The 15,390-nt window shown below is 31.4% G+C and overlaps 1 protein-coding gene across 3 annotated transcripts; it reads right to left on the bottom strand.

Annotated features, from left to right (window-relative positions):
- Positions 1 to 403: 403 nt before the first annotated feature.
- LOC108372935 (protein quiver-like) lies at positions 404 to 15,162 on the bottom strand. Of its 3 annotated transcripts, none has more exons than XM_017628758.1 (5): positions 14,851 to 15,162; positions 14,522 to 14,657; positions 9,350 to 9,397; positions 1,387 to 1,533; positions 404 to 1,175 (listed from the first exon to the last, which is right to left on the bottom strand). In XM_017628758.1, the coding sequence occupies exons 2-5, from the start codon at positions 14,592 to 14,594 to the stop codon at positions 565 to 567; spliced, it is 879 nt and encodes a 292-aa protein (XP_017484247.1). In that variant the 5' UTR covers positions 14,595 to 14,657; positions 14,851 to 15,162; the 3' UTR covers positions 404 to 564. The 3 variants fall into 3 exon arrangements, with proteins under 3 accessions (XP_017484247.1, XP_017484246.1, XP_017484248.1); XM_017628757.1 differs by lacking the exon at positions 9,350 to 9,397 and adding an exon at positions 6,378 to 6,434; XM_017628759.1 differs by lacking the exon at positions 9,350 to 9,397.
- Between the last annotated feature and the right edge of the window lie 228 nt (positions 15,163 to 15,390).

Raw genomic sequence — 15,390 nt, 5'->3', positions numbered from 1 at the left:
AGTAAGTAATTGACATAAGTTTTAATTGAAACCAACACAATGCTATTCAATTAATACGAGTACTACACACTTTTTATAAAAGAAGATGGGGAAAAAAAATAAAATTAATTTCAACAAAAGTTTAACTAACTAATGCTAATTCTCATAGCAATTATGTAAGTATGTACGAAAGAGTACTCAATAGGGAAGAAATTTAAATTATAGTAGTTAGCAAACTTTTCTAGGGCAAAGAGAAGAAGTGTAAAGTGTGGTGTGTGTGTGTGTGTGTGTATAATAGTAGGGGCTGAAAGAGCGAGGGTGTAGAGCGAACGCGGGGCGTATGGATACGAGTATAGTATGAATGTATGTATGTATGTAATTGTGTGCTAATTACTCCTTAATGTAATTAAAATTATTGAAAATATGTTTATAGGTATGTATGTATGTATGTCTTCATTGTACACTTGGGGCATTTATGTACATACATACATATGTAAATATGATTCTATGTCTGTGGTGTACTACTATTTTCCCCCATTTCGCCAATTGTTTGTGTTGTAGTAGGGTTTTTGGAGTACCTTCACTCTATCTGTGTACGGGATGTGAATATCGATCGTTTATTGTATTTGTTTTTATTGGACATGCAATGTTCGGTTGCGCTTGATAAATGATAACTGCGAATTTTCCTTTTTCATCAAATGTTTGTTTTTGTTGTTGATTTTCATTTTTTGCATTTAACTTATTTGGTTTATGTTGGTGTTGGTGTTGGTGTTGGTTTAGAAGTTGAAGTTGCATTGGATTGAAGGTGTTTTGTGATTGATTTAATAATTGTTTTTGTTTGCTTTCTATTTCTTCTTCTACATTCGGTTCATGTTTTTCTATTTGCGTTTGTTTTCGTTTTGGTGATTGTTGTTTTTGTTTTCGTTTATGTATTTGCAATTGTTGTTGAACGATTGACTGCAATTGCGTACGCATTTGGAAACGATTGAGTAAATAGAGTATGAATGAGAGCGCAGAGATCATGATGTAATGGTATGGTGAACCATTTTGCAATAAATTTTTACTAGAATTGCACATATCTTCCTCACAAAAGCACATATGTCCATTGCCTGAACTTTCCATCATGCACACATGATCGACCATAAATAAATTTATTTGCAATTGTGACGTACACATACGTCGTACAACTTCGTAGGCTATAAGCGTGTGGAAGAGAGTGAGAGAGAGAGAGAGAAAAATTAAAGAGAATTTATAAATTACTAAACGGCATGACATGTTTTTGATTAGTTACAATAACAAAATACCCGCCATAAAAAAAATTCATTTTTTTTTTTAATTAATAAAAAAAAACTTAGAAGGGGGCTAACACAAGCACGTGGGTTTTTTTCTTCATATTATAGCACTTACGTGATTTAGAATGCCGCACCATTTTCACACAACAGCCATTGCAGGTCATCAGCGGTGGTTGATCGCGCGGCAGTGCCGTATAGTTGAAGGGATCCTTGCAACGTGCATCCGTCCAGGAATCGCATTCATAGCAGTAGATGGAACGTGCTGTGCATCGCAGTTGAGAATTATAGGAAACGAAATCAGTTAATATATGCGCTGGTAATACTTTCGAATAAAACTAAAATATTTAATTTTTAGAAATTTTTAAATATTTTTTTTTAGTTATTTTTAAATTCAGTGCAGAACATTTCATGCAAATATTTTTGCATTGCAACATTAATTACAAACTAAAAATTCAATATACATACACATACATAAGTACTTACACAAAGGCACATACATACATTTAAAGCAAGATAAGCAAAACTTAAAAACATATAGAATTTCTCGAAGCAAATCAAATGATATTTTAGTAGTTAAGAATTTTATGAACATTAGGCCCTTCGTAATGAAATATTTTTTTGTGGAAAGCCAGTGGTCTACACACTGAGCTAAGTTCACTCCATGTAAACTGTTGTTGTCTTTTCTACTTGTTTCATTTTTTTCATTTAAAAGGAGTCTGATGCTCATTCAAAATATCTTTTCATTCATTTAACAACATTTCTACAAAAAAAAAAAATTGTTGTCTTATAAACTTAAAAAATTTAATGGGGACTTAAAACCTCCACTCTTCTATTTTATTTTAAGTGAACTTTAAATTAATGCGATTCATAAAAAAACTCTTTTTCTATAGTTCAAAAGATTTTCATCCTACAATTGATAACGAATTTTTAGATTTACCCCAGTATATTTATTCCAGTATATTCTATAACAATTTCGAATTAACTGAATGAATAGTTATTCTCGCAGTTGGCAGGCAATTAGTGAGTGCTCTTTGTATTTTGAGAGAAGCTCTAACAGAAATACCAATCGCTGCATCTATATTTTAATTTTTTAATTTGGTGTAGCCAAAATGGTATAGTAAATGTTATTGAGACATCGATAATACCGTTCTGATGCATGTCATCGATGTTTCAAATTTTTTAACATCCCTAAGTGGACGCTATTCATTTCAACCATGTTTAAACATCGACTTTAGTGAGTCTCAAACTTGGCTTGGATTCAACTAACCCATTATTTTCGAAATATTTATTTTTTTTTGATTGACCATACATTTTTATTTTTCATTCTCGGAAAGCATACGGAAATTTCGAATTTCGTCCGGTATTAAGAATGTTAACCAAATTATCAAAAAGAGGCAAGCGTCCGTCTACGACACAAAATATAAGAAGACTAATTAAATATTGAGAAATACATATAAAGGTATTTCTCTAACTGAAATTCAAAAGACTGCACTGCACTGGTTGGGATTGAAAATGATAATTTTTTTTCAATTAACTGGGATTTAATGAATCGTAAAACATCGGAAACCAGCGATATGTCCAATTTTTCCTGGCGATTTATTTACTTATTGATGTTACTCCCCGAAATTTGCATCCCAAACTAAGAAAAGTTTTTTTTTTCAGATTGAGTTCTTTTACTGGTTTATCTACTAAGGTCTATTGTATATATATATTGTTGTTTATTTCGAAATACTGGGTTTTGCATTTTCGGTAGCTTCTACTAAAACACATCTTTCTTAAAAGTCTTAGAGCCGTAACTTAAAACCCAACGATTTTATCGCATTTTGAAAAGAGCCCTAAGCACAGAATTGTATGTGTTGAAGGTTTGGTTTTTCCCACTCTTGTAATGTCAGGGCCTTTCTATATTTCAGCAACGATATATATGTACATTTAAGAACACTTTCCCACATAATATGACTATAAAAAGTTTTTGATGTCTTCGTAATTTTAAGTACCTTTTCTAACAAAATTTATTCAAGCTCCAACAAAAATGTTAAATGCGCTTGAAAATAATATTATTCGAGGTGTTTTAAAGCGAAAGTAAACAAACCGAAAAATGTATGTACTTAGATAGTATATACATATAAAGGTTTTAGCAAACAAAACAGAATCGATAAACTTTTTTTAATTTCTAGCTAAAATATTATTCAAGCTAAAAAGGCTTAAAATTTTAAGTCGTTATATAATACATATTTGCATACTTTATTCGTGCATGCATGACTTATTTTGCTTTGATTAACTACAAACATTATTACATAAACAGAAAATAATTATGTCAAATCGAAGTTTTCTGAAAGTTCAAAATTTCTCGGATTTTGAAAGTTAATTTTTGGAATAAATATCTTAAAAACTATAGCATGTAGTTTCAAAAGTGATACATGGGACTATATAGAAAATATAAAAATAAAAAATGAAAAAATACAGAATTTTGAAATTTAAAATATTGTAAGCGTAAAAACTTATATAAATTATTAGCTAAATTTTCTTTTTATACATTAGCTCTTAATGCTCTTAAAAGATGCCGGAATTTTCAAGAAGGCGTTTTTTAAAGAACTAAATTTTTGGAATATACACAAAAAAAATCTCCAAACTCTAAACTAAAAATTAATTTAAATTCAATAAAAATTGTGCAGCATAAATTTGTTTCAAGTTTGCAAAAAAATCGTTTTCAAAGTTAAAAAATTGTAGCCTTCTCGAAAATTTTAGATTCTTCTAAGATCAGTTGGAGGTATTGGGTAAAAGAAATTCAGCAACAAATTTTTATAAGTGTTTGCTTTTAAGACTTTTTCAATTTTAAAGTTCTGTAAATTTTTTATTTTTCGATTTTTTCATATATTTTTTCTTCATAGCCGTTAACATAAGAACCAGTTTTTGCAATGCCAGGGAAATTGTGAAATTTACAGTTTTTCATAACTTTCGTAAAACAAAAGCATAAATTTCGATGTATTGTGGAATGATTTTCCGTCATCCCTCGCCAAATTTGGTTAAGAGACAAACCGATTTCGGCGTTGTGTAATCTTCAATGTCATTTTTCATTCTCCGAAACACCAACATCGAAATTGAGCATAAACTTCGCTTATTTTCTGAAAGAGCGTCTTCATAATAACAAAACAAAAAAAAAAAAAACAGAAAAACTTCGAGAAGAACTGTTGTGTATTATTTAATTAGTTACTAAGTGATGTCAAAAAGTTTAGGACGTAGTCAAAGATGTAACCAAAAACATTTGAGTTACCACAATGCAAAATAAAATTCTTTTACTTATAATTACTTATTACTTTATAATTTAAAAAATATATTGTTTGTGTCGTGCTGCATTCGAAAGTAACAACTGAATTTTGTATACATGCAAGTTGGTGGCATAACTAGTCTTATTTAATACGTACATGTACATTAGGATGGTTCAAAAAAACATAGAAAAATCAACCTTTTCTGCTGCCACCCCCAGAATTATAGAAAATGGCAAACAAAGAAACCGGTATTTTTTTTAACCGTGTCGTCGGGGCTTTGAATTTTTCCATTTATAAATATATAATATAATATTATAAATATTTTGCATAAAATAAGTTTTTAACAATAAACATTTTTTGATCGAGTAGAAATATTTCTGTCAGAAATATTCCAAAAAAAGAATTATGATACAAATTTAACTATTACTAACCATTTTTTTTGAAAATTTTTGAAGGTTAATATTTTCATTTGATAAAAGACTATTTATTTGTAACAAAAAATGTATTTTCCTAATATGAAATTAAACTTCGGCGGCACGGTTAAATGTTAACCGATTTGAAAATGCAAAAATACGGATCCCCTTAGTTTTCGATATTCTAATTAATTTTTTTTCTTTGAGGTGCGAGATGAGGGGGTTGATGTCTGGAAAAGATATGGACCACCCTAATGTATATAAATTGCAAGGACTATTTTTTAACTTTTATTTTCGTAAATAAAGAGTGAAGGAAAGAATGCTTGCTAGCAGAAAAAGTTACATAGTAAAATCAAGTATTGTTTAACTGAAGAAGTGTGAGTACGAATTTTTTGTTTGTAGGATAAATAAATATGTAAAGTAAAGAGTAGGAAAGTATTGAAACATTACAGTCTTCATAAAAATTTACAAGAAACAAAAATACTTTTTAATTATTTTTTAGAAAAGAATAGTTGAATGTTAATGTTCAAGTTTTATAAGAACTTCAACGGTTTTCGCTGAAATAGATGCGAGCTTCGTATGCTTTGGATGTTTGCTTTAATTGGGAAAACTTTGGTATATCTCTAAAATTTTACTGAACTACCAAAAATATTAAAATTTATACATCGTTCAATCCTTTCATAGATTTTAGTCTCAAATAGATTTATAAAATTCGGTTCTTATGCCGGCAGAGTATAACATGTTGAGGTTATGCTGCATCCATATATCTTTCTACTAATGTGTTTGTGTTAAAAATAATTCGCTTTTGTTTCAAGAAGCTACAATATAAAAAGTTCGGCGAATTTTGTTTGATTGAAATAGAAATTTTGTAGGTCTTAGAACTTTAATAAAAAAAAATTAAAAATTTAAAAATGACCCGAGTATCTTAAAAAAATGTCTCGAAGTGGCAGTCCATTGAAAATATTTGTTCAGTATTTTTTTTTCTCGAAAAATTGTAAAATTATCCGTTTTTGAAAGCATTTCTCTTACATATGTATATTAGCTAATATAAAAACATAGTACACGAGTATTTGCATTTAAGCGAATAGTAAATTCCACCGACTATGTAGGCATGTTTGAGTGTTTTGAAATAAAAATAAACTTGAAATCATATGATTATCATAATTAAACACGGAAAGCTTAAAACATTTAGTAATTCTTGCGTTTAATTTTTCAATTTCTTTTTATATATATGTAAAATTTTTTCAATGCGTAATTTGTAAGAAAAAAGAAAATAATTTGTTTTAATTTAGTTATTTTTGGCAATTGTCGCATAAAGAAAAACAGCTTTAATTTTTATTTTTAATAAGAAAAGATACACATTTTTTTTTTGTTTGGCAAGTGGTAAAATGAAAAAAGTGGCATTTGCTTTAGGCATGAATTCATACTTTGACATTCAGCTGACACTTGCGGAATCCAAATGAAAATGAGAACTCCAAATGCCGCTGTAAAGAGTAAAAAAAGAAGAAGAAGAAAGACAAATATTTTTTGTTTTTGTTTGGGTTTTCGTTACACATTTGTTGGAAAGAAGAGAAAACTAGTAGAATTAGTTAGATACTATAATTATTTTTTGGTCTTTAAGTTTTTTCTCTTAAGTATACATAAGATAGAAAATTACTACGTACTTAGTATTATGAGTATGATACTGTAATTTGTACAAAATATCAAAAAAAAAAAATAATTTGCAGAAAATTTAAAAATTAACACCTTTACACAAAATGTAATTATTTTCGAATAAAATCATTAGAAACAGAGTAGAGTTTAACACATTACAGCAAGGATAAAATAATCGTTGCAGTTCTTGGGCATCACTAATAAAAATTATATAGATATCAGACTTGCTCAAAACCGACCCTACACTCAAATAACCAAAAACGTCTTGTGCTTGTATTGTTAAAAGTTATGAATTTGAACAAAATGTAACCACACTGTGCAACAAATTCAAACTTTTTCTGAAAATTACGCCGAAAAAAGTATACTATGGGTATCGGCGTTATGAAAGTTTAATCTGAGTTTTATTTTAGGTGCAAAACAAAACACATAAAACAGGAAAATATTGGATTAAAATGTACTAACTTTAAGTTTTTCAATACACACAAAGTCTCAAAATTCCAATTGGAGGCCAAAAATACCTAAGTCAAAACTAAAAATGTGTTATTGGGTTAATTTCGTACTCACAAAATTAGTTGCAAGTTTACGAAAATGGAGGCTGAACTGAATATGAAGGACAAAATGAAAAAATTTCGAAAGGGTGCATCCGTACAGCCGAATCATTTGTATTATGAGGGCAGAACCTCCTCACCGGTATTTCTTTAAGATACATCTTTACATCTTCTTATACGACATAATAGAATTGGAGTATCATAGCGATTGTTAAAGTCGCTTGGACCTCTAACAGTAGTAAGGGGTCCTACTTAGCACCAAAAAATCAATGTTGAAGATAATGTTGTTACTATTCTGCTGACTAAGATTGGGTAGCCTACGCGGCTTTGCAGATATCATTAAGGCCCCCATCGTTACCAGATAAACCACGGCCACATTAGACAGCTAAAAACTGAGTACCAGGAGCAATGTTGAAGGGAATCGCAGCCCTCCAAGCAAACTGGAAAACCTTGGTTGCGCCACCACCGTGCGAGGTAGAAAGCCTGCTCCATGAGACTAATTCGCAGTCTGCTAAAGGCAGGATACTCGTAGGGGAAATGTTGCAATGTTTTCTCTTTCATTTTACATCGTCTACAGATCTTATCATTCGTCAGAGTCACTTTAAAGGCGTTCAATGCCATCAGGAAACGCCCCATCAGAAAACTGACCAGGAACCTATGTTCCTTCTTCCAGAGGGATAAGAGCAACTTCGTAAGTTTTATATCGTATGCTCTCCACATAATAGTTACCGGGCATCTTGCAACTTTTCGTTTTGGTCCACTACCCCTTCTGCACCTTCAAGATGATGGACAGGTCGAGCCGCCATTTAATCGCTTGGAGGGAAATCAGTACCAGTATGTAGTCAATTCAGAGCTGACCTGCACTCCGCCACCCGCCTTGAGGAAGTGCTGAGCGAAGTAGCGCCTTTATAGCAGCTTGACTGTCGATATAGAGATTCGCCTGTTTATTTGATAGGCTGCCAATACTTCCTCATGGGGAATATAGCAGTAGTCCGGTAGCTTACTCTCCATGTCCTCACTTTAGCCTTCGACCTCTTTAGTGGCTTCGACGAAGTTTGTCCCATTGGATTATTTTTTTTGTTGATACATTTAAGGGATTTGTCTTGCCCTTTTCCGCAAAAAGGACAAAAAAGGTCCATCTATTGAGGAGTTGGAGAATTAAAATGTTACACAAAAAATTTCTCTGCATTATTTAATATAGAAATGCTAAACTGATCCCTATGTGAAAAAGGGGGTATTTTTTGACCGCCTCTAAAATACAACTCAGACGTATAATTTCAAAACGCCGATACACGAATACATACTTGTTTTTGGCCCTCTCCACCATAATCCGATTTTTTTTTTTTTTGGTGTTGTACAGCGTAATTAATGAGAAAATTTAAAACAACATATAAGAAGACAAGAATTCGTAGTGAAAATAGACGAATAAGAGTAACGAGTAGCTGAGTTGACCAACTTATTTTCACTGACGAATATGTTTGAGTAGATAACGAATAGAAAGTTGAGTCACGAGTACACACTAATGTGTTACCACTATGCAAATCGACTATGTGTGGATTTTCAAGCCTGCCTGTTAGCAGGACAAATACAGTAAATACATAGTTTAATAATCAGTTATTCGAGTTTGCAACATTTACAAGACAGACGTAAATATACATACGCAAAGCAACCAACAAGTCAATTTGAACCAATCAACGATTTATCGAGCCCACAAATCAACGCAAAAATTAACAAAGAGCTTTGGTAGTTACGCTTTTATTTAGTTTTTTAATTAGTTCAAAACAATAACAATAACAAAACAAATAGTATGTATAACAAAGAACAAACAAACCCGGAAAGAAATGTGCATTTGAAATTTTTTTTGTATTTGCAGACAGTGACAGATGATCAGATCTTATGATAGGCTTATAAATTTCTAACGAAGATTTTGCTCCAATTAGTATCAAAAATACATGTATATACACACATTTCTCTACGTGGTTAGTAAATAACTAAATAATTTAAAACTCAACTAATAGTTAGCTAGCACTTTCGAAGACTTCGCAAATTTCAAATTGATTAGTACCAAAATATAAACTTAATAATATAGTTTGTAAGTTTTGTGTTTGTTTATAATTACAGTCTGCTGGCGGTAATTGGCCTGTTAATTTTAACGAAAAAAAAAATATTGTTTTTCAATTAACTACTTTTGCACTTACATGGAAAGCAATTGTCCGCCATTGTACATTTGATACAAAATAGTATAACTGATTTGGTAATTGTTGAAATTTCAGATTTAAAAAATCATGATTAATTTTGTTGTGGTCGGTATTGTTGTAGGGGATGAGTGGTTGAACATTAAAAATAAAAAACAAAAACCATAAAATAATAAGTGGTAACGATTAGTAATCAATCAAAAATAAAAAAAGAAATTTTCATATTTTATTATTTATTGTAAGCAGATTTTTAACAAATACCTTAAATTAATGACAAAAAATAATATTCAAAATAAAAATTTCAAGCCTGGTGTGCATTAAAAGTGAGGTTAAGCTCTATCTCAATTTTCTGAATAGCCTACTGAGCTTATTTCCTTGGTCTGAGCTTAGACCAGTTATGACCGAAACATATGTACATTAGGATGGTCCAAAATAAGTAAAGTCGCAATTTTAATGCTCTCACCTCAACGTTTTCCATGCATTTGATATGGGAAAAACCATTTTTCGTAGAAATGGTGTCGAATTCTTGAAAATCAATATTTTTCGTTCGGAAAACCCTGATTCTCTTCAGGAGACTTCCAATAACCATACCCAATTGTTTATTTAACCAATCTTTAATACAAAAGTTTTTTTTTTATCCCACCATTGCATTTTTTGGCATTTTCTGATGGTTTTGTCGGACCTATAAATTATAGTTACTATGAAAAAATTGTTAAATTAATGATTGGGTATTATTATTGGCAATCTCCAGAAGAGAAGCAGAGTTTTCCGGTAGAATTATATTGCTTTACAAGAATTCTATACCATTTGAGCGCTTTGAGCGACCTCTAAATATTTTTGATTTCAAAATAATAAAAAAATATGGGTAAATTTTTCGGTATAGAACAATCCTAGGGGGTTAGAGCATAAAAATTCCGATTTTACTTTTTCCCCCATGCATTTTTGGACCACCCTAATGCACATATGTACATATATCGCGAAAGGAACATTTTAAAGTTCACGTACGCAGATAAAAAAGTCCAGTTGATGGTAAAATTTAACGGGACAAAAGTTCGCTAAAGTGGCATCACAATGGGCCTAACTGGCCTATGTAAGTGTGTCTCTCCTCCGGACTGGGCGAAGTCGCAACCAGCGTAACCTCACCCTACCTAGTAGTTATAAACTAAGCGAGTATTAACCACTATCTGTTCTGAAAAATCACTTTCAAAGACTAATAAAATTTTTCAAGCGAAAGTAAGAGACGCAAACTCAATCAGAGGTATGCCCTCAACGCTTTCGCAATAGCAGACAGCGTACATGAGTCTCCATTCTCCACGTCCTAAATCTCGCTATTTAGGCTAATTATTGTGGCCTCGTATTTCAAATGGGTTTTAGCGCAAGTACATTAAGGTTCATTGTTTGCAAATAAATGGCCCATTCAATACCATGCTATTATCCTAACAATGTAACTCAACCAACGCTCTTATAGCCTCCATAACCTTTACAATGAAATCGGCTGCCCATCCACCCTCAATGTGGCTACGATAAAGATCCACAACAGCCACCATTGTTGCATTGTTTTACCAGCACAATTACTGCTGACACATGCAAACAACATTTACCGTATGGTCGAGGCTAACGCAAATTCGACTCTTCTCACCTCTTAATCTTATCGCGTGTAAACCGTTAAGAGTGGGCAAATACTGTGTGCCTGTTAAGAGTAGTATTGCCGCCGGGATTATTAGCCTATTAAGTAGTAGACATTTCACGCCCGAGTGTGCTAAAACTTTGCACATCGACTTTATATATGAGCATGAGTATGTACATACATACATACGTACTGAGGCACACGCGACTGAATAAATAAACAAATAAAGTTTGCAACAAAAGAAACAAGCAAGGGAATAAAATAATACGTCACACACGTCGATTTGTAATAACATATTGTTGTAGACGACGTAAGTATGTACATTAGACCGGTACACCCCTGAGTCTAAAGTAAGTAGGAACATCGATATATCATAATTTGAGATCCGAATTTAAACGCTGAAGATAAGACGAAACATGTAGGGATCCTACGTTCAGCAAAAAAACAACCTTTTCCGAAATTGCATTTCAAAAAGACCTCAGACTGAGCGGTATACGGCGAACTATTTTTTCTGGTACGGTCTAATGAATATGTATACACATGTCCTACATGTATAAAAATATGTCGATACACAACGTTCGTATATTGTTAACAGCGAAACGAAGCTATAAAACTCAAATTTGTATTTAAAGATCAATGATTTGACTGCTCAGTGGCGCTGAATTGGGTTGTTAATATTTTTATTGCTTGCCATTGAATACATTTATTGGATTATTGGTTGTTCTCTCTTGATTACTTTGGCTTTGAAAACTTTGTAGAAATAGATGTTTCCTAAAAATCAATTATTTTTCTCTAAATGCGCCATGCAAATTGGTTGCTTTGAAGAGTTGAAAAGAAGGCATATCGATTCGGCATAAATATGTGCATATTTTTGTATAAATAAAGTACATTTGTTTATTAGACCGGATGGTAATATATGGAGCAAAAATAAAGATTAATAGTTTCAACTGATTTTGAACTTATTTAGTATGGGGCCATCATTGCTAAGTGGTTAGAGGTGCGAAAATCCGACCGGTAGGACTAGCCTTTTATTCGTGTCTCGAGCAACATCTCAAAATATAAAAAATTTTCCCTCTATGATCGCCACTCGGCAGGCAATGACAAACCTTCGAGTGTATATCTGACATGAAAAAGCTTCTCTTACAATCCATTTGCCATTCGGTGGTGGCGTAACACTACAGGTCGCTCCATTTGTGGAATAACATTAAGATGTTCATACAAATACACATTTGCTATGAGTGTATTTTTTTTTAATGTAAAAAAATCTTGGTATTCGGCCCACTGTAAAAGAATTATATAGATGTGTTTAGATAGATACAGAGGTTTGATAGAGGATTTACATAGTGTATTGTACCTTCAGAAATCACAACAAAACCTCGTTCAGCTTTAGTGCTCTAATGAAACCAAGCAGGTTCGAGGGCCGCAGAGGGTTAATGTGCGCAGTTTCTGGCCGAAACATAAATTTTACTTGCTCAAAAAATTTGAATAATTTTAGATTCTTTTTTCTCGGCGCGGTCTGATGTGAGAAAGTGTAAGTATATTGCATTGGGCATTGTGCTGTATTGTATACATAAATGTTAATCATTGAAAATATTTTCATGGAAATATTTCAAATTAATTCTGCACCTGGATAAAATCATAAATAATATTGAAGTTTGTATACGATTTGATTGAGTTAAATTTCATTTTCTTTAGATTTTTACTAAATTCAACGAAGGAAACCTTTTCCCTGTGCGTTTATTTTCAGGTTAGTATTATACAAGAATAAAAGATGATATGAATTTGAAAATTCTGTAATATTATATTGTTTTTCCACTAGGCATTGAAAAAAAATTCGAAAATTTTTTTTTTACAAAAAAGGAAAGGAAAAATGTAATGAATACATAGTACATTTTAATCTTAACCTGCAATTAGTCATTATTATTCGTTTTTTAGCGGGTTTTAAGGTTTTCTCGGTATTTCGTAATTTTTTCAAACCGAAGCAATTAGTAATTTTTCTAAAGTTCACGGGATACTTAAATCAACTCGGCTCACATTTTGGGACTTCGCGGGACTTTTCGTTTTTCATTCGTCAGTTTTCGGGATTTTTCGGCAAGTTTGAGTTTCAAACTGAAATAATCGCGGTTTTTTCGTTCTTTTTCGATCTCTTCCGGAACTATTTAATGGTTTTCGGGATTGCTCAGAAATTTTCTGGTTCAACCGTACATTTTAAAATAAAAAATAATTGAAGATTATTCGTTTGTTTTAATAATTTTGGAATTTTCTCTGTATATTTTTTAATTAGTTTTCTCTTTTATTCGTGCTTCTTCCCGATTCTTAGTAAATTTTCACGTTCAACGGTTTGAATCTAAACATGAAATGTTAAGCAATTTTGATACACTTATTTCAAGACTTAAGGTTTTTTTTGATACTTTTATCTGGAATTTTCCGGATATTTTGTGAGAGTTTCAATTTTTCGGGATTTTTTTAGTTTCTTTCGAGACTGTTTGAGATTCTCACAGAATTATTTAGGCATTTAATTCGGAACTTTTCAACATATTTTGTGGACTTCGGTGTTTTATTCGTTTTCTATCTGAGCTTTTCAAGATTTTCACCGTGTTTATTCAGTAGCGTTTAGGAAATCTTTGAAATCTTAACCTTACTTTTTGTGAATGCATTAGGATTAAAAAGCGAAAATTATGTCCGGTTATTTTCTGCTTAAGCTGTATCAGGAAAATTACCCTAAAGTTAAAATGAAAGTTAAAGTGAAAAATAGTACAGTTACTACGGTAACACCACCTTGCATGAATTCGCTTTGGTCGCTACAATTTTTTTTAATTTTTTTTAATTTTTTTTTTTTTATTTCATATCTTGTTTTAGCTCTAATGCTAACTACTACCTGTTTCACTGCCGTAAAATTTTTGCAATTTCTATTTCTCATTTTCAAACTAATATTATAAAAACATTTGCATATATTTACATGACAACTATGTAATACCAATTTCTGACACGCTGTGCTGAACTAGAATGACGGAGATGTCTAAGTGACTCTCCTTCAATTTTTTATTAAAGTAACGAATTCAATTTTTTTTTTATCAAGTAGAAGGATATTTAGTGTTCAGATATTATATACGAATATTTGTTAGAATTCGTTGCCTTTTTAGTCTTTCTAGTGTAAAATCTTTAATTTCCACTATCAAACTAAAGGAACTCACTGCTGCTATAAATGTAAGTAAATAACTATTAATATTTATAAAATTTATTGACAAAAATAATTTCACATAAATCGTATGTGCCAGCTTGGCGGCGCGGAAAATTCGCTAGCTAAGTTTATAAAATTTGTAAAAATATTAAAATTACATAAATCCAGATTTTCTCTCGTTTTTTCCGCATGACGCTTGGCATTATCAACAATGACAAATGATGGCTGTTATTTATAGATCAAATGGTGGAAAGTGTTTTTTCAATCATATGCATATATGCATGAGCATGTAAAAATTTATAAAAATAAATATGCACATCTCTATAAGTATGTATGTATGTATGACGTCATTGCGCATAAAGCTCACCTGTTAACCGCAGCAGCCATTTGTTGTACGTCATGGGTGTTGGGGTGCCCGTTGGCAGTCGCCAGCGACCCATTCTAGACAATATTCTTGTCACTTTTTATAAGTTTGTAATTTGGTGTTTGATGAGTTCTTTGAACTAGAATTTAGGAGAGAGAAAAAGAATGAGAATGTAGAGTGTAGAATGCTAGAAGCGCTAAGCTGTCAAAGGAAAGCAAAATTTATCTAAGAGATGGTTGTGTGGCTATTTTTTATGGGTTTCGAAGAAAAATATTTTTATGAGTATTAAAATTTATTTATTTTTTAATTAAAACTAGCCAAAATTTTTTTACCTTTCATCGGCTTTTCTTAATTATTTTCATCTATTCTTTTCAGTCAGACTCAGACGCCTCATTGAAAATCCATCAGCAAAATTAAGTAGTCATAAAAATATGATATCTGTTATTTCCTTTATATGTAGCTCATTTACTCCTGGAACCACTCCCCTTTATTGCCTTCAATCAGCTTTATTGCTTTTACACTGCAACATTTTTATCACAATCGATACTCATTTTAACAGCACTCGCAAGTCGTTTTATATAATTATTTTAAACATCATTGAATGATTTTAATTTTTAATTATCACCAAATAATTTCAAAAAGTAGCAAAGTAAAAATGTGTATTTTTTATTCAAGCAACTACCGAATACGTTTTTTTTTTGTTTGCAAGAAATTAAACATCCTAATGTCTTTTTCAAAGTAATAGACGGGTATATGTATAGAGTATGTTTAGTTACATATATGTATGTAGATAGTAAGAGCTTGCTTTCAATTGCATTCACTATAGAAAAATCTAGAAAATAGAAATAAGAAAAACATATCAATTGAAGAAG

This window comes from Rhagoletis zephyria, unplaced genomic scaffold (assembly GCF_001687245.7).
Source record: "Rhagoletis zephyria isolate East Lansing unplaced genomic scaffold, Rhagoletis_zephyria_1.1 Rzeph_scaffold_06179, whole genome shotgun sequence".
Lineage (NCBI taxonomy): Eukaryota > Metazoa > Arthropoda > Insecta > Diptera > Tephritidae > Rhagoletis > Rhagoletis zephyria.
This window is presented reverse-complemented; position numbering and strand designations above follow the sequence as displayed.